The sequence below is a fragment of the Melanostigma gelatinosum genome (assembly GCF_949748355.1).
Source record: "Melanostigma gelatinosum genome assembly, chromosome: 8".
Taxonomy (NCBI): Eukaryota; Metazoa; Chordata; class Actinopteri; order Perciformes; family Zoarcidae; genus Melanostigma; species Melanostigma gelatinosum.
The window spans coordinates 8,389,797-8,409,217 of NC_136641.1; the positions used below are offsets into that span (position 1 = coordinate 8,389,797).

A 19,421-nucleotide genomic window follows, 5' to 3' on the forward strand; every position below is an offset into this window, starting at 1 on the left:
CAAATCTGTGCTTATTACTGAAGTCATTCTCATGTGACATATGTACTTAAGAGAAAGAGGCTGAAAAGAGAAAAGAACGGCTGATACTGTACCTCTACTGTGGTGAAAATGAGGCTGCCGCTGAAGTCCGGATTCGCAGCAATCTGTGCTTCCCTTGTCCTCCTCTTCTCTATCTCTGCATCCGTCAGCCTCCTCTGCTCCACTGATAACGGTGGAGTACCGTAATGGACCGAGCACGCAGGCAGCAGCCGACCCTTAACAGCCTTTCAGCACAGCGCGCATCCCCACTTCGTAAATAATGTAATAGTCCGTCTGGGGTGGAGAATGGGAGAATGTGTGGCACGCTCATCATGCAGGGTACAACACGAGTGGGGGAAATCTCCTCTTTGATGTGAATGGGTATTCCCTCATCCACACAAGCTGCTTTTGCACATTTTATTTAATTGGTTTTGAAATGTACACACAATTAACAAGATTTAAGAGAAGCTTCACCCCTATTAGCTTCATTTCCTGATGTACGTCATCACAGGCACAGGACTACACACCTTCCAATGCTGTTGGTCGATTTTCAAAGATCCTCTTATTGGACAGCCTCAAAAATGCATCATAAACAGGTGACACAATTTGTTTTCTCCAACACACCTGCTTCTATTCAGCGGTCTGGTTTGCTGCAGTCAAAACAGAGCTAGATGTATGAAGAGTACATGAAGAGATACGTAAAGAGGAGGAGGGAAAAGGAGAGAGGGAGGATGCATGAAAGTGTAGCGCGAGAAGAGGGATGAATTCAAATTGCATGAGAAAGTGTAAAAAATGTAGAGCAGAGCAAATGAGGGGAAACACAGAATGATTCTCACATCAGTATCATTTATTGGATAGAAATACAGTGTGCTGTCTGGATAGTTCAAAGTCCCTTAATAAGAGTACCGTGCAAAAAAGATTGAATTCACCAACTGCGGCTAATTATGAGAGCGATAGTCTATACAACATTACAGAGGTCATCTCAAGTTATCTACTGGTTCAACTGAGACTCAGAGTCTTTTGAGAGGTTGACATTATAAATATAATATGAAAAAAATCTTTGCATGGAAAAATACATTTTATAACCACAAACACAAAAATACTATGTTATGCTGCCAAGTTAAGGCACTTCACCTCCACATGTCATCAGGGTTACTTTTCAATGAAATGACTGCGTTACAATTGGGGGTTTAGAATTCGAGAGATGTGGGCAGCGAGGGTCTAATGAAAGATGCATCCAGATGAATTATGAAATGGATCCATTGTTTTTGGAGCTTGACCCAAGCTAGGGACTAAAGTCAAACACGCACCTCCCTATAATCCTCTGCGATGCTGTTCTGTATAGTTGTGTGCAGAGAAGACGACACACACTGGGAGAAGAGTTAGTGGCTCGTCGAAACCATGGCAGCACAAGTACACCCGAGGTGCCGTTACGCTGCTAAAATGTATCTGAACAACACCAGCTGTAACCTGTTGCCCGAGCAACTACAAGACAATGAAAAACACCAGAGGCTTTGAACATTTCCCATCGATGCTGCGCTTGATATTGTCCTCTTGTCACTGTGGACTCTTTACAGCCGACACTGAACATCTCACATTGCACCAGATACAAAGTTAACTGTACTATCTTTAAGTAGATCTATATTCTCAATGTTTAAAAAAAGAAAAAAGAAGACCCCATTGATTGGTAGAAGCAGTGGTTATTGAATGATAACCATGTAGTATTTGACAGGTGCTCCAAACTTTAAGATCGGACAGCATGTGACACATACCTGATTTTGCTTCACCGCAATTAGAAAGAAAGGTGGTATGATAATAAAAGAACAAGGCAGACAGATTGTGCTGGGTAGCTTCAACTGGGAATATGAGTAATACCAAGACATAACAAGAGTGGTTCTGAAGAAGCTCAGCGACCGACCCTTTGATAAATACCTCACGTGGCCAAAAGTATGTGAATGGTGGAGGAGTACATAGTTTAACATCTCATTCCAAAGCTATCAGCTTGCAACAAAAACAAAAACCCATATCTTGGCTGGCTTTGTGCACGTTGAAACAGGTAGGGGCCTCCTGAAACGGTGGCCCAAAATTTGGAAGCACACTGCTGCCTGAACTGTAATTGTATGCTGCAGCATTAGAATTGACTTTAACTGGAACTAAGGAGCGTCGTCCAAACTAAGGAAAAACAGCCCCAAACCAAACTTTGTACTTTTGATCGTATGGTGTAAAAGTTAAAACACAAGTATCGTAAAAAAAATAAAGAAAAAGGTAAAGTAAGTAACTTACTCATGACTGCCTACATGATATGTAGAATATCAAGGACAGACCAGATTCTTGTTAATGGGGTTTAAAGAGGAGGTTCATGTGTGACCTCTACTGGTGACCGAGAGGAACTGCAGCTCTATTGAAGAACAGCAATAGACCACGCTTATCTGACAAGATCTCATTTCCTTTTTTTGTGTGGATAGCATGGCTTTCCAGTCATTCTAGCTTAATTGTCTTCCAGCAGTATTGGTTTTAAAATGTGTTCTGGGAGTACTGATTTAAAAACAGTGATCAAGGCTGGAAAGCGAGTTTAAAAGTCAGGAATTAAAGTCGTTAAACAAATCAATTCCCTCAGACATAGAACATAAGTTAGAACGCCGTTTTTTTTGTGTGCAGTCTTTTCGCTGACAACCATCCTTTGACATGCTGCACACTGGTGATTAAAGCAGGAACAGCAGTGTGCAATGGAGACTACATGTTTTGTAGTTTGACAGCTTACCTAACGCACAGCTGCTCTCCTACCTGTGAATCTTCTGTCCCTGCTCTAACACAACTGTGTTTGAACGCACGGCATTCCACTGGTTTGACCTACAACAGAACTATAGATGTTTAAAAGCGGATATACCGGTTCATACAGCGCATATATCACCACAGGAGTCGAGGTTTTGTTCCAATTTATTCAGTTACGCTGTCCAATCACAAAGGTTTATTTGTACATTCATTACCATTATGAACAGTGTAAAACCTTCTGGACATGCACGTATCCATCTGTGTGCGCGCGCGCGCGTGTGTCGTATGTTATATTTGATGAGTGCTCTATTTACAATTCAATTAAACCGCTAAACGTCATACATATATTACATGCAGTAATACAGTTACGAACAAAAAAAAAAGGCGCTTTTTGACAATGCGTCACTCGGAAGATGTCATCCATCATTGGCCAGCAATGTCCCACATTCAAAACACTGCTCAAAGAGACTTACTTTAACCTTTTCTTTATATACACTTCATAGGCCACAACTCTATTATTTGTCTTTAATCCAACAAACATTTCAAGTAAGTCCAACTTATTGCAAGTGCACTCTCCCTGGTCAAAAAGCCCTAAAGTAATCCACTGGAGGAGACTAATTTAACTACGCAATTTAACTACTACAATCCAATTTCGGAACCCACTGAATTATTAAAGGACTTTTACATAAAACCTTTTCCAACATGTAATATTACTTTGCAGCCTTGTCTGTGTGCGCAAAAATAACTTCATAATGCTGCATCAAACCAAAATAAAAAAGGGATTTAAAACAAATATTCAAATTAGAAAGAAAAAAAAACAAGAAAACAGCAGCTTTAAAAAAAAAAAAAAAAAGAACACACGGTGAGTCGTAAGGTTTTGGATGTGAAGTACCTTTTTCACCTGAGATTAGATTTCTTTGTAAAAAAAAGCAGACGACGAATGAGACCAAGCGGCACTTAGAAAGGCTTAAAGCACTGATTAATGCTGACATGAAGGCAACACAGTGTGACAGAGAAAGACATGTACATACAATAAATAAGGGACACATTGGATGTATCGGGCTGGGTATCATTTGAAGGTTTTTGATACTGGATATTTTTCAGTATGGAATATAATCACGTATTTGTTTCCACAAAAATGTGCCATCATCCAATTAACTGACAATGAGCAAGCGTTGTGTGCCAACATTCAATGAGGACAGCGTTATGTCTGTCCTTAGAGTATCGAGGTTCATACCCAGCCCTACATACAGCACATATTTTAACACAAAAGAGTAAAAAGAAAAGAAAACCCCACCATGAACCGAGGATGATTGTTTGAGTGTTCGAACGCAGTCAGCAGTCGTACAGTGTGAGGCAACCACCGAAATAAATAAATAGGCCGTCATTTAGTGTAAAGGTTTTTTGTCCAGTTCAGTCAAGGCTGACAAAAAGGCAACACTGTCATTGCAAAATAAATCTGTAAGGAGAGCAGCAGTACTCTCATCAGTGTCAACGTTAAGGGCAGATTGAAACACATACACACCCATGTACTGACTGTAGTTGGTAGGGAAACTATGAAGGGTTTGGTTTCGGGTCTTCTAAATCTTATTCCGTTTCCAAGTAAAGCTTTGATATTACAGACTAATTAAAAACAATCGGTGAAGAACTGATGCAACACTTGGCTATTTAAAGTAATAATCTCGAAGATTTTAATGACGAGGTAACACAATGGCGTTTCAGTCGATGGCCCACTATCACAGCCGTTGCATTTGCAGTATTGTGAACAGAGTGTCTGCGGCGACATTCCCGGGAAAAATCTCAAGAGGGTGCACAGTTAGCGACGCGTTCACCATCACCCAGCAGCGGTTGGCTCGCCAGAGAGGGCAGGCGGAGCGAATGCAACACACTGGCTCTTCAACTCACTTGCGAGTGAAGCGGTGCACTGGTTTTTTTGCTGGTCTCTGCTGCTGTTGTCACGGTTACTATGGTGAAACAAACAAAGAAAAGATCGATGACTCCAGACAGAAGTGACACTTCAGAATAAGTGACGTCACCCGTCCTGTTTGGATCACTGGCAAGTGGGATCCGAAATAAGACAACTGCAATTACTGCTTTTAGCCAAAGAGAATGAAACGGAGGTCTTTGAGATTGAGACTAAGCATCAAACATTGTCTTGCACCACTAAACGACTCTTGTAGAAAGGGATTTTCTAATTTAGCGGAGTGGCCCGATCGCACTGTAGAGTGCAGCACAGTAACGTGCCACCAACCACTGGTGCAAAGTAAAAATGGTAAGCCAAGACAAGTTGTAGCGCTCAGTCAGTAACAGATTATTCCTTAAATACTTGCCCACATTAAAGGGGGAATATAGAGATCTATACGGTATATATATATATATATATATATATATATATATATATATATATATATATATACACACACACACACACACACACACACACGTCAGACCCCTGCAAATTGTCCCCACTCAATTAAATAATTTGGCAACAATTGTTCCCACTTACTCTGCAAAGGTCATACAAAAGCACATTATGATATTAAAACAAAAATCATACCATTAAAAAAAACACAAACAGCAAAAACAATGTGCAAGTCTGCATGGAAGCCTCCACCCGTCTCTACAGAGTGGAGATAAAAAGGCATGTCTGTCGCATTTCCTGATAGTTTTTCTTCTTTTGCTTGAACGTGAGACAAAGTTTAAATTGGTAAAGAAAGTTCTCGGATAGAGTTTGAGGACGTCGTGTACAGTGCAACTGTTAAACATCCAGATATTCTTGGTATTGGGATCCTCATTCTGTATGTGACAAGAATTCAGTGTCGAGGCGTGTTGCCCTTAGAGAACCTGAAAACTGAATATCAGACACACACATAAGCATCGGTGAATACGCGTTGATACTGTACAGCGCTGTACATTTTGCTCTATAACTGTACCGGTTCAGTAGAACATCCTGTAACTGGTACTAAGCAAGGAGTGACTTATCTTCCCAGTTGTGTGACTTGTGCAGGTCAGAGAGCGTTACTTCTGTGTGTGCAAGGCAAGGAGGGTGAACTTTTCCCCCTTCATGTATGGCTTTCTTGACGTACATTAGAGTGATTTTGTTTTCAAGTAAACTTTAATCATTTTCTTTTTTTCACTGTGCAGGGAAGCTGCCGGCACCGGGTCCTTGTCTTCCTCTCAGCTTGTACTTGTGTTTCATCATCGCTCCCGTTTACATCTCAACGTCAAGGTTTACTTTGTGGAGACAGAATTCTTAAACTCAATACAGCAGGATATACTTCAACGCACGACGTAATGACTGGTTTCAAAGTCTCGACACATCAATACATTATGTACGTTCTACAATTATCCATCGCCATCCCCTTCATATCATCTGACCTCAAACGTTTCCTTGATTCAGCACATTTGTTCTGCAGTGCTGCTATTTCTTAAGAAGCTCTAACAAAGGAATAATGGCAACGTGTCACTAGAATCAAATACAAACCTGTTTTATTGTTTTGTTAATATCGATTCATTTCACTTCAAGCGAGCATGTCTTGCTGCGATGTGCGACGTGCCGTATGCATTGCTACTTCTGCAGTTTCTCTGATAGAAACGTTTCATCAGTGAATCAGAGGTGCAACACGTGCTTGCGCTGTAGTGCATCAACCAATAGCCGCGTCTGGTTTTCAGCTCAGTTTACAGTGACACAGACTGAATGCCAGAGTGAACTCCGTCTGCCCTGAAACTACACCAGACTGTTTAACGATCAGTCTGTCCCAGTGGCTACCCACAGGTAAGTGTATGCGTGCATATGTGTGTGTGTCTGTCAGCACCAGGGCTCACGCTGGGCTCTGCCTCGGGCCAGACTGTCTGCCCTCTGCCAGGCGCCATTCATCAGGGCGAGGGCCTCCCCGCAACGCTTCTGCACGAACACATCCAACACTTCTCTGTGGGGAAGATCAACCTGTGTACGGTGAGGACATAAATGAGCGTTTAACGAGATGCACAGCCATTGGCAGGAACTGTTGGATATAAGGTCTTGAATGCTAATGTTTTTAGGACAGCAAATATTGCAATATTACTGACTTTTTTCTTTCTTCCTTGAACCACAATAACGACGAGTCTAACTATCTTCCTACCTGGAAAACAGCCTTCCATGTGTGGTCCAACGCCTCCAGCAGTCGATCTCTCTCTTCACAGCCGCTGAAGTACAACACCCACGGAGGAAGGAACTGGGTCCGATCTGACGCAAACTCCTACAGAGGGAGAAAGTTGGACGGCTTACATTAAAGTTCCTAAACACAAGAGAATTATAGCAGAACTATATACTGGTAAACTGGTATATATATATAGTGAACTGGCTGTTCAATGTTTATGCCTTGAGACTAAATTGAGCGAATGCTAAAAGAACTCATTTCCTCTTGCTTCATCTTGGTGCATGCAAGTGGGATGTACTGTAAAGATGCTACCTGGAGATGTAACTAATAGACAAAGTCCATTCAGTGATGTCATACTGTTCTCATGGTCTCAATCAAGATTGTTCATTAATACAAATTATACCACACGATTTACTTGTTGCAGCAAAAAATGTTGCGGTGGAAGGCACTTCATGACAAAATGTAACTAGAGTTTAGCTAAACCCAAGACCCACCAGGTCTTGGGTTTAGACACCTGACCCTGTTAGCTGTTCATTATTCATACCAGTTAGAGCAGTTTGTTTGATACACAAACTGCAGCGTGATGTATGACGTGTGTCTTGTATGCTTATGAAGGCTGGACCCCTTGTTAGACTGGAAATATCATATTTACATTTGGAGACATGGAGACGCTGGTACTTTTACGTTTTAAAAATCATTAATTCAGCTTCTTAATCTGCCAAACATCGGTGACAAATTATATATATGTTTTATGTTATCATGCATACCCTAAGCAAAAGCACAGTCCTGAGAGTGCAGGAGAACTTCGGAACAGCTTAATTTCATAGTTAATACATTCAAACTGTGTAGCATATACTTATGTATACATAAAGTAATTAGTTTAAGTCTCATATAAATCCATACATTGGACTAACACCAAGAGGAGTTAAACAAATGGCCACTCACAATGACACAGTACTCCTTGTCGGCCTCCAGGCTGACGGAAGTGACGTCACAGATATCGGCGCTGCCGAGCGACCGGAAGAAGCTGGTCTGGCAGTCCTGATGGCAGGTGAGCAGCTTCCTGTCGGTCATCACCAGGCAACATGGGATACATGGAGTGGGGACCACACCTTGAGGGATGACCTGCAGGTACAGTGGCTATAATGTAATTATACCTTTATTATGAAGAACATCAGCAACTGGAGTCCTAGTGAACTTTTTTTAGGGAGGAAAACAGCCTGTACGTGCCCACATGTAGGGTTGGGCCGGTGTAAAAATGTTCATTACGGATTGATAATGAACAGACTGTGTGACACCTATTATTGTCCGTCTATACATGCGATATTAGAAATGACAACACACGATGCATGCGTATGTATAACTCGTTACCCCTTTGGAGACGGACTGGCAGAGCAGCAGCATCCAGTCGGTCATGTCCTGCTCATTGTTGGCGCTGAGCTCCAGCGCCGGCCGCTCCGTCAGGATGACGTGGAAGGCGTGCGGACGCTCTGTGCTGTTTGAGCGACGGCAACCTCCACAGTGCTCTCCTCTGTTGGGCACAAGAGGCATGAAAATACATCAGCGAACACCATTTTCTCAGCGTGTCGTTCGCTGCTTTTGAACAATGAAAGGCCTCCACATTTCAATCAGCTCTGTGGGCCTTTTGATTTGTCCTTGTATTGTGCACGCTGGCTCACTGTCTCTCTGTCAGGACTTACTGGGACGCTTGAATAGAGGAGACCTTTCAGCCAGGTGAAGCTTACCGCATAGTGACTGACAGCAGAGGTGCCACATCAGTTCTTTCTGAATACAGGTACAGAATCCCCTTTCTGCAAGAAACAGAGACAGCTGTTCATATAGTCACCGAATAAAGCGTGAAGTTAGATTGCAAAAATATCAATTGTTTTCACATAATATTCAGTGCAGGGCTGCACAATATTGGAACACATTATTGGGACATTGAGCTGTTTATTCTCAGATATATATTGTAATATTCACCCTCTAGGGGGCTCCGGGGGAAAGCTTGAAAAGAAAACGTTTCACTTTTATAGTTAAATGCAGCAATCTGGTGTACTTTAATCGCATAAATGAAGAGGATAATTCTATGAAGAACCTTGTGCTCTGGTAAACGATTTAATCATAAACACATTGGCTGATGACACACATGTTGAGTACTGGGGATTATGGGAAATGTGATCTACATTTTTGGCACTCAACACACACACTGGTTTTTCAGGATTATCTCAACGTATCGATACCAGCTGGACGGGATACTGGCGTGTGCGACCTGCACACACCTGAGAACGAGGTAGCAGCTTTTCCAGAGCTCTTTGCCCAGGTAGGTGCTTCCAGCCCGGTACTGCAGAGCCCCCTCCTTGGTGCTGGAATGTAGTCCAGAGATTGGTAGGCCACCCTGGGGTGACAAAGTCATGTCCATAGGATCCTCCCAGTGGACCAGTGAGTACAGTTGGATAGACACGTCACATACCTGGAGAAACAGGAAAGTATTAGTTTACCACTGCGCCGAAAGTCAGCCAAAGAACAGGAAAGTGGTAAAAAAAAAAGTGTTATTATGGGGGACTCCCAAACTTTATAGAATTATGGAAAAAACCTTCCAGGCAGCCAGTTACTTCAATTCATATAAAATATGAAGTTTGACTTCCAGAGACTTAGGTGAAGTATTTATCACAGTGAGCATGGTGTTATTATTATTATTACATGGTGATGCAGTCCAAAGTAAGTTCCATGTATACAAACATGATTAAATGCATTTTTACACGCCTAATGCGTCTAGAAATGAAAATGCTGTGCATGTGTGTGTTACAGTTTGACACACTAGCTATGATTTGTGATTACTTGCGTCACAGATTTTCCCCAAAAAGTTTCTGTTCTTTCACTTGAGTTACTAGTGGTGATTAGTAACATGTTGGTATCATTCTCTCTGTAAAGACCAGACCTGTAAGGAAGAGCTGATACAGTATCTGAGAAGTTTAACACGTCCGTACCTCACAGTGAGACTCCTGGGAGACAAACTTCGTGAGAGACAGTCTTTCCATGGTAGCATCCGTCAGCACAGAGGGGTAAGGAGGCTCACGACAGCCCTTCACCATGGCTGACTGCAGAACTGACAAGAACCACCTGTACGTGAAGAAGGATGGATTGGATAAGTTCAACAATCATCCATTTTGTGACGTGGCTCACAATACATCACATATAGACACATGAGTAGTTGTGATTTTGTGATTTTGTGCATGCTGGCTCCTTGCAAAGAGTTGCACATTGCTCGCAAAAACAGTTTATGGAGTCAGAGATAAACAGGTACACTCACAGAGTCAGGGAGGCATCAGCTGTGTCCAACAGGAATTTTCTTCGTCTGTTGGTGCAAACCACCGCCACCGTCTGTTGGTCAAGGCCCACCTAAAGGAAAACAGCATTGCATCTGATATATCAGACACCAAACTAATGTTGTGCTCCACTACCCCAGCTGTCACAGCTTGCTGGAGTCTAATTAGTTCCTAAATATCTTGTAATTAACTCGACATGGTTCACATTTTTGGACCATGCAGTTTCCCGTAAGCGCTGGCTGCCGGCCAAACAGCAGGTTTATTAGACACCTCTTTTATTCTAATATACTAGTTTTAATTAACAAGTAGCAATTTGCTATGATCGTAACTTTGGCAACTACAAGCCTCCGCTTCAAAAATATGCGAGCATGATGATAAAGAAAACGTGCCAATCTGTCTGCATCAGTCCCGCCCCCACATGCCCGATATGAGTGTGTTTGGTAAGAAGAACATGAAAGGGTTTGTGGAAACATGTGTGTGTAAAGTAACAGCGGCCCAGGCCATGGACATATGTGAAGTCAATTCTGTTGTGGAGGACACTTACTGAAAGATAGTCCAGCTCATTATAGGAAACAGCAGCCTCCACCGTGTAGGGCTTCTCTGCTGCACCTGTGGAGGAAAACAAAAGTACAACCAAGACACGCAGTGAGCACATGTTAGTGTAAAGTATTTTCTGTCTGAAGAATAACCTCAATCAAATGTAATGTCAAAGAAACTCTCATAGCATTGCCAGTACAGATGGACACCATCGCTTTATGAAGCCATGGTCAAAATTGTACTCCCCAAACGGAAGGAAACTGCGATGCCTGTTTCACCATGTGTGAAAGAAAAAGTTGTGTTTAAGCACTTACCCTTCCTCAGCAGGTAGATGTAACAGTCAGTCAGCAGCAGGTAAAGGGGCTGCAGGTCCCCCTCCATATGGCCTGTGCTCATTCTCGCCATCTGAAAACACAAGAGATGAATTCTGTCAAATGTCTGCAGCCTCCACATTCATCTGTGTCAAACTGTTGTGTTGACGAGCGATGGCTTCTGGCAACTGGATAGCACACTGTAGTACAGCAGAGAAATAACAAAACTTTATACTCGGTTATTTTGTCCATCATCAGCTGTAAGTTCTCATCATTTATCACAAACGTGTGCACGCTTTATTCACCTGATACTTCAAATAATTTAGGCTAATTAAGCTAATAATAACCCAGCTTTTTTGTTCGTGTGTGAAAAAGTGTGGATTTTTAACAAGCTTACACCAGACATGTACATTGCTACAACCTGAGTAAAAGCAGTTACAATGCAGTTGGCAAGCCGAGCCTTGCAACACTTCCACTGAGCAACAGTCTCCAAAAGCACTTCTTCCTCTTACTGTCAGAGTTAAGAACCAAAACTGATTTGAAGACGTGTGGTAGACGACTGAAAACAGGCCTGGTGAAAGACCATGACATCACTGTGCTGCCTTACTTCTTTAAATGTTACTATTTGATTGATACATTCACATTTTATCCAAACGATGTAACTTCTTTCAACATAGATGTATACAATGTGTAAATGTGACAACAATCCTCCGTCTTCACCTTGAAGAGCTGCTCCTCGTTCTCTCTGAATACATGAATCATGAGAAGAAGCAAGTGATTGTTGTCCACCCTGAAATATAAAATATGAAGAACATTAAACATACTTTGAACAACATTACAACAACAAACAATGTGTTCTTTTTTAGAAACTCCTTACTTAAACTCTGCAGGATGAGAATTCTCTGCTTCCTCAGTAAACACTTCTGTGTCTTCCTCCCCGGTCTTCATCTCGGGCTCCTGTCCTGCTGACGCTTTTGCATCGCCTTCATCTTTAAGGCCACCTGAAAGAGTTTGCGAGTGGCTATGCTCTGCAGAGTCATAGTGGCCACCACCCGAGAGAGTAGAGTCTGAACTGTTGGGGGTAAAGCAGCATAAGACTGTAGGCTCGGCAGGGGCCTGCAGGAAGAGAGACGTCTCTCCTGGGGCTGGGTCAGGTGGCTCACCCTCTGAATCCTCCCGAAAGGGCTGCTGCGTAGGGGGCTCGGGACCCCGGTCACGGTCGGCACCGCTTTTCTCCTCTGCCTCCTCTCGTTGCTCCCAGGCCTCCTCCCTATCCAGAGCCCCGTTGAGCCGGTCCATGACGTCACGGAGCGGTTGGCCCACGGCGTCCATGGAGGTGTCCGTCATCTCTGGGAGCCGTAGGAGGCTTTCTACTCCGTCCTCGTCTCCTTCCTCCACGACCTCTGATCCCACCCGGCCTCTCCTCAGCTCGGCCTCTGCATCCGGCTGAGTTACAGCGCCGTTCAATGAATCCACATCCTCCGAAGACCGGAGGCTGTTGCCCATTTCCACGTGCTCAGAGGAGACAGAGTTCTGGAGGCTGCTGATGGAATCTGTGGAGCCCCTCCCTCGTCGCTTCTTGGCTGTTTTCCTTCGTCTGGCCATCCTGGAAGACCAGAATGGTTAGCTGTGGCTCCTCCGTTCTAATACAATTAAAACAACTGTGCAGATAGAATGTGAGCGGACGAGCCTGAAACTCAACCTGTTGCCACTGTACCTTATGACCTCCAGCTCGCCGCCAGTGGTCTCCGTGTCATCTACGGCGGTGACGGAATAGTAGCAGCTGGCCAAGTGAACCGGCGTGACGTCGGCTGAGGTGTTGGTGGTGTTGGTGTCCGAGTCCTCGTTGAAGGGGTTGTGTCTGTACGCCGGGCTGTCCGCAGAGAGATGAGCTGCTGCCATCGCCTTCACAGTGCCAGCGGAAAGGACCACCGTGTCGCTGATGACTGTCTGGGGATCAGAGCCACTGGATCGTGGGCAGCTGGCCTGGTCAGTCAGGTCACCCTCTGACATGAAAAGATACACCAAGAGTTAAAGTAGCAATCACCCACATGCAGTTATGAATATACATAAGAATTACACTGAATCTTTGCTTCCACTGTCTCGCCGGTAAGTTGAGCGATTAACTTAGAAATCAAAAAGTTTGACGATAGAAAGTAATTGTGAGCAGTTTCTATCAAAGCACTTTCAAAATGTGTCTTTTTTTGTTCATGTTTCATCACCAATACGAGACATTTTCACAAAAACTCTGGGTGTTTCTTCATCAGCGTCGCACACAAACAAATGTTAGGGGGCCGCAGTGTCCTTTGTAGTTCTTTGGCCGGGTCAGAGAGAGAGGCACACAACACAATGCGCAAGACATCAAGTAGGTGCACGGACAGCAGCTTACTTCATGGCACTGGCCTAGGTCAAGCATCACCTCTTCAGTTAGAGATGGGTCATACTAAACACATATTTAAATAACACAATTTGGAAGAATCAGCATTTTTGATTCATCGTGAGCGGACTGACCACAAACCACCGACAAGCTTACAGCAAGCCGACGCTGTAACAACTTCAAGGAAGTTGCATTCTATGTGCTTAAGCAACTGTTCTTGATTGTTACCTCCACACTACAGTTGAGCTGAACCGAGACCAGTGCCACATATCACACAGGAAGACAACGATGCACCAGACAAACAGATAACACAGTGTAATGGAGACAGACTGGACGAGGCAGGACACCAGGCGGTTATCTTGTTGCGGTAAACAAAAAGGCAGAGAGAGCATTCGGATCATTCCCAAGATGAGTAACGCAACGTGCAGAACATGACAGATAGCAGCTCCATGTACCCGCCCAACAATGAATTCCCAGGGAACCAAAAAAAAAGCTGCGCTACCTCCCAAACTTACCTGTCAACTTATTCATTATAACGACACCTTGTGTTTTTGTTTGATAACTCTACTCATGGAATGAGCATTAAGAGAAGCTTTGCTAAAAATGAATGTGGGCTTTACTAGACGTTAAAATACTACTGTCAAAAGAGGGTTTTCAGTTAGTTTCATGTTTTATGGCGGTTAACATAAAGCTTTGTGCATATGAATTACAGTGATCTAAGTCATATGCCTGCCACATCACTGAATTTATATTCGCTGAAAGTGTGCCACACAACTTTACATCCAAACACGCATCCCCTCCGACTGAATCCATTCCCAAAAATTTGAATCACTTTCACCCCAGCCCCTTTGATCGTGCTTCTTTCCATGTCCTCAGATCAGCAGTCTTTTGCACCAGCTCGCTGTACTTTACATATCAACATTACTGACTAGCGCACACAGCATGCATTATGCACAAACTGAGGGATGGCCATGCTAGATAGGAGGGAGGGAGGGAGGGAGGGGGGGGAGGGTGAAACAGCAGTAAGGGGATGGGTTGACCAATGTCCCACCTTCCCAGTCTGCACTTGGCAATGACTGCAACACGGGGAAGATGTCACCGAAATCATAATCTAAAAAAAAAAAAACAAGGAAGGATGACATTCAATATTAGAGAGCGATGGAGTGGAGACAGGAGATCACAATGGAAGAGAAAAATAACATGACATATGGTGTATGAAATAACAATCGATGGGGACAAATAGACAAAGTGGAAACTAAAACTAAAAGAGGGAAACTGACTCAGTACAGAGTGACGTGGAAACCATTCAGTGAGCGTCGCAATGTGAGGAATTTATGTTTAAAAGCATTGCTGGTATGTTTAATAGCACCCCTAGTGGTGGACATTGTATGTTTACAGTATATTTACTTATAGAAGTGTTAAACCCTGAAGGCATAATCATTGAATGTATTAAACTTAAAAGGTATAGTCACGGTATGAATTGAACACTGTAAGAATAGTCACTGAATGTTTTGACCCATGAAGGAAGGTGAGGGATTTTGAGTGAGGCCTTTCAGACACGGCCATATGAATGAGTGAAGGATGGCCAAGCGAGGATGAAGGTGTACGCTGTTTTAAGGAAGGAGGGGGGACCGGTTCAGAAGATTGGTGATTGACCAGGCCAGCGGGTCAAAGGCCAGGAGGGGCTTATTGGATTTCAGCCAATCACTGAGCTGATACGGGACACTAGGAAGACAACTGAAGGACTGTGAATTTCCGGACATCTTCAGATCCTCTGCGGGTGGATCGGGCCTCAATTTCATGAAATATTGTGTTATTAATAGTGTTATTCGGTTTGTAACCGTTTTTGCGTTTGTGGGATAATAAATCCATTTGATTTTGACTTGAACCAGCTGCTCTGTTTTGGAGGCGGTTGAGAAGCACGTGGCGAGGGGGACTCTCTCGTCGATCAGAAGCTCTGCTGCCCTAACAGCAATCACCCCGATGAGAACATTCTGTAGCCGCGACCAAGTGATCCATTTGATGAAATGCACTTTGGTATTCGTGAGTCACAAGAGTCTGCCAAAGATCAGTCTCACTTCCACATGCCGTCAGCGTGACATCGCTCTCTGAATTTGTGCCTCAGCATACGAGTGTGTACTTGTGGCCTGATCCAAACATGAACCCGAAATAAATGCGGCCGTTCTGCACTACAGTTATATCATGATTGGTCCTTTAGTGTCCAGATTAGACACACAGAGACACAGTGGCACATAGAACTGCCACTAGATTCATGATGAGGCTGTATTATTAGATCACTGTCAGCAAAAATAAAAGGATTTAAGATTTGTTCATCTCTGACTCTATCAAATCTGTTATCTCTCCTAGCAGCTAGCAGCTTCTCATTTTAGCCGGCGCTTCCGCCTCTAAACACTGAAGGACTGGGATTGGCATCGGAGCCAACGAGAGCTGATCGGGACCCACTACCCACTGCTTACCTTCACTGGAGGGGGCGATGGCGCTGTCATCCCACTCCAGGTTGGTGGAGGTGAGGGAGGTGAAGGAGTGCAGGGACAAGCTGTCTGAGCTGGGCAGCCTTTCCTCGAAGTCCAGCAGGTTCTGGGGTTTGTAGTATTCTGGCATGTAGGGGGCCACGTCCAGATAGGGCACATCCTGCACCAGCAGGACCCAAGAGAAACGTTACATGCATGCTGCTATCACTGAGGAGCTGCATTTCTATTGATATTGTCGTGAAACACATGCTAACCAGCTCCAGCTCAAAGCGAATGAACTCCAGGCCGGACACCAGCGTGAGGAAGAGCGTGAGGTGGTCATGACTGCAGACCAGTGCGTTCCTATCAGAGATGAAGATCAGTTAGCTTCATGTGAGTGACAGACATTCACTTTAACCACTAAAATAGTACATTTATTTGTTCAACAGCCACAACAAGTAATTCCTGCAATGCAACTTCCACTAGTTACAGACCATCCAGTTTGTACATTCTGAATTACTTAACTAACTTTGCTCGTAACTGGATCACTTACTTGAAATAATACTTCTGTAGTAATCCTTGGTTCTCCTGGAAGAGGCGTAGATAGCTCTCTAAAGAGCTCTCACTCAATGCCAGGTATAACCATGCTCGGCCTACGCAGAAAAGAGAAGAGTTATTTTCTATGAATGTAACCCATTGAATCAGGATCGATGCTCCCCCCCACCCCGCAAACTAAAATCCTGTGCGTGCGAGTGTGTTTGACGGTGTGAGGGGGATGTCTCACTTCGACCGAGGTTGGTTGCTATGTGCCGAAGCTCATCTATCTGCCGGACAGCCTCTTTCCTGGTGAAGTGAAGGACCAGGACCCAGTAGCCCGAGGAGATGTCCTGCAGGCTGTAATGCAGAACACAGTAAAATAGTATCACATGCGTGAGTCGAAAAAGGGGCAACGGGGGCAGAGTGATGACACAAGAGCGACATTTTCACAGCAATGGAACAGTAATATACTCTGAAGTATCCACACTTAGATCAATTACTTGTAGCGTGCGTCTAAAACATGTCATAATTGTGACAGTTAACATGGACATGAGGTGCAGAAAATACAGAAATAAGATTTATATGACAAATAAAAACAAGTCAGATTACTACTTGGTCTATGCACCCTCCCTCTTTCCTGTGTGCAGATTACTGGCAGTAAGTCTCTTACCCATACAGCAGAGCATGGTCAAGGTGCTCACAGAGGCGCTGAAGGACTCGGTCGTGATTTCGGATAGCTGGAGTCTCATCTTCGCAGGCCGCAAAGTAACTCTGCAACTACAGAGCGACATGGTGCCTCTGCTGTTAGTTTAGAGAGGGTCATTTCTAAAACTCACATTCCAGTGACAGAAATTGTAATTATTTCTCAAAAACTGATTGTATTTGAAAAAGTTGTTACAAAGGACAGACCTTCAAAAGTTATACCTACATTAAGCTATTTCATTTTTTAACAGATAGGTTGGCTTTATACTATATGTATATTGCAATGTACTATATGTGCCGGGAGTCACCACGCAGTGCACACCGTTACCTGTACTCGGTTGGTATCAGTGACTGTTGAAGTTGGTGAAAGAGCTTTCAAAAACATGCAAATAAGCCAAACTGTTACGTACTTTTTGGCTGTCATGAACGTCTAACCGGATGATCAAGTCATCTCATTATTTTTGGCTCTGTGCTCCCGCACACTCGATTTTAAATAGAACAGCAACAACAGTATGAGCAGATACTGGCCATTAAGGGTGCTAAAAGGTGTTAACCCTTAAGCATAACCAACTAAAGTGTAGGTCGGAGTAGCTTTGAGGGTTTTGACCCAAAGAACAATAATTTGAATCCTTTGACATGACTAAGCAATGTTGTTTGAGGTAAACACTGTACTCCTTCTTGGAAGCTTGAGGCATTCCATTTCATAAGCACTATTTATGGTCCTTGTGCAGTCTTTACAAAAGAAGAGATAAACGGGGTGATTAGAAAAAGGTGTATTAAGGAAGTAAGACGCAGTACTGGGCTTGATTCATTGCATTAAAGACTAATAATGGGAAAGTGAATGTACAAGCATGCAGAAAGTCCAGGAGGAAGATGCAATGTCGTCTGTCAAGTTGGGAGAAAGGTAGTCTCACAATCACATCAGGCACAATTGGACAAACAAATCTAAAACATTCCATAAGTATAAAAGGGAAATTAGGAGCAAACATCTGTGTTGCAAATCTGTGTCCTGATGTAGTTGCAGGTGTGTTTACAACACAGGCTTGATGCCACTGTGGTACACCGTGGTCAAATAGAGAAACTAAAACTACAACACCATAGAACATACAAGTGAATTCAGAAGTCGTAGAGAATAGTCTACATGTTATTTGTGTCAGTAAGGGAAAGGCCCTCTCGTAGAAGCCAGCTGGTAATGTCCCACCGACTTGAAAGTTGCCCTCTCTGGCAGACAAAAGATGACCTATCGTTAGCTACAGTCATTCACGTGAAAACACTTCAATTTAGCGACAACGTTCAAGTGTGATGACCAAGCGGACGGCACTTACCTTCTTGACAGATAAGGAGAGGTTTTCCAATATGCGATCCTTTACTTTCAGTTGATCCATCACTGCTCTGCTGGCAGCTCACAGCAGCCTGTCAGCTGACTCCTGAGACAGAGCTCTTGTTTTGCTAAAGCTAACGCCAGTCTAAGCTAGCTAGCTCACATTATATTGCCCTCCAAAGCAGCGGGCTGCCAAACTAACGACACGGCACTGGCTGTCAGTTGTACACGTTCAATACGGCAGCACCGCTAGCCCAAAACCACCATGTTAGTGCCCGAGCAAGTGGCGTGAACAGTCAACCGCTGTTAGCGGATCCGGTTAGCCAAGTAATGTTTGCCTAGCTTCGCGTTAGCTTTAGCCACTTGACTTTTTTTTAAAGCTAGACCTCAGGGTGGGGGTGGCTAGCAAGTTCTGAATCCAACCCAGGATAACTTTTAGTAGCATTTGTGGTTATCATGCTCTTAGTTTCATCAATGTAGTTAGCTGTTGTAAACTACTTTGCATTTCCTTGTCGCATATTTGCCTGTATACGTTTACTAACTACATCAAAGTCACGGATGCTAGGGGGTACTTTTTGTGCTACTACTGACCGAGCGCCAACTGTTTGAGTGGGAAGTGGTCGTCGGTGGGTTACGTCACCACTAGCCCCAGTACGGCTTATTATGGGAGGGCTATGCAGACTGAACCGCGTTCAAAAGCATGACTATTGAAAGTTTCATTTCCTCCACCTTGCGCAAACAGACAATACATCTTAAAATGACTGGATTGCAGATCAATAGAACCAACTCCTCAATTCGGCGTGCGTGCAACTCGATATTATAACTTATTAATCAATAAATCTGCGTTTCGAATTGCTTCATCCTGTCCTTATTCAGAATGACTGCGTGCAAAGCAAATCACGTGGAAGAG

General features: G+C 43.7%; 1 protein-coding gene across 1 annotated transcript; it reads right to left on the reverse strand.

Annotated features, from left to right (window-relative positions):
• Positions 1–2,954: 2,954 nt before the first annotated feature.
• On the reverse strand, positions 2,955–18,794 carry plekhm2 (pleckstrin homology domain containing, family M (with RUN domain) member 2). The gene is made up of 21 exons (XM_079274399.1): positions 18,516–18,794; positions 17,159–17,265; positions 16,736–16,845; positions 16,505–16,604; positions 16,227–16,314; positions 15,958–16,132; positions 14,532–14,591; positions 12,821–13,109; positions 11,981–12,709; positions 11,824–11,893; positions 11,107–11,197; positions 10,800–10,864; positions 10,240–10,328; positions 9,917–10,049; positions 9,209–9,399; positions 8,675–8,740; positions 8,301–8,460; positions 7,875–8,054; positions 6,912–7,028; positions 6,606–6,736; positions 2,955–4,754 (listed from the first exon to the last, which is right to left on the reverse strand). Exons 1-21 carry the CDS (start codon positions 18,573–18,575, stop codon positions 4,625–4,627), a joined length of 3,141 nt encoding a protein of 1,046 aa, XP_079130525.1. The 5' UTR covers positions 18,576–18,794; the 3' UTR covers positions 2,955–4,624.
• Positions 18,795–19,421: the final 627 nt, after the last annotated feature.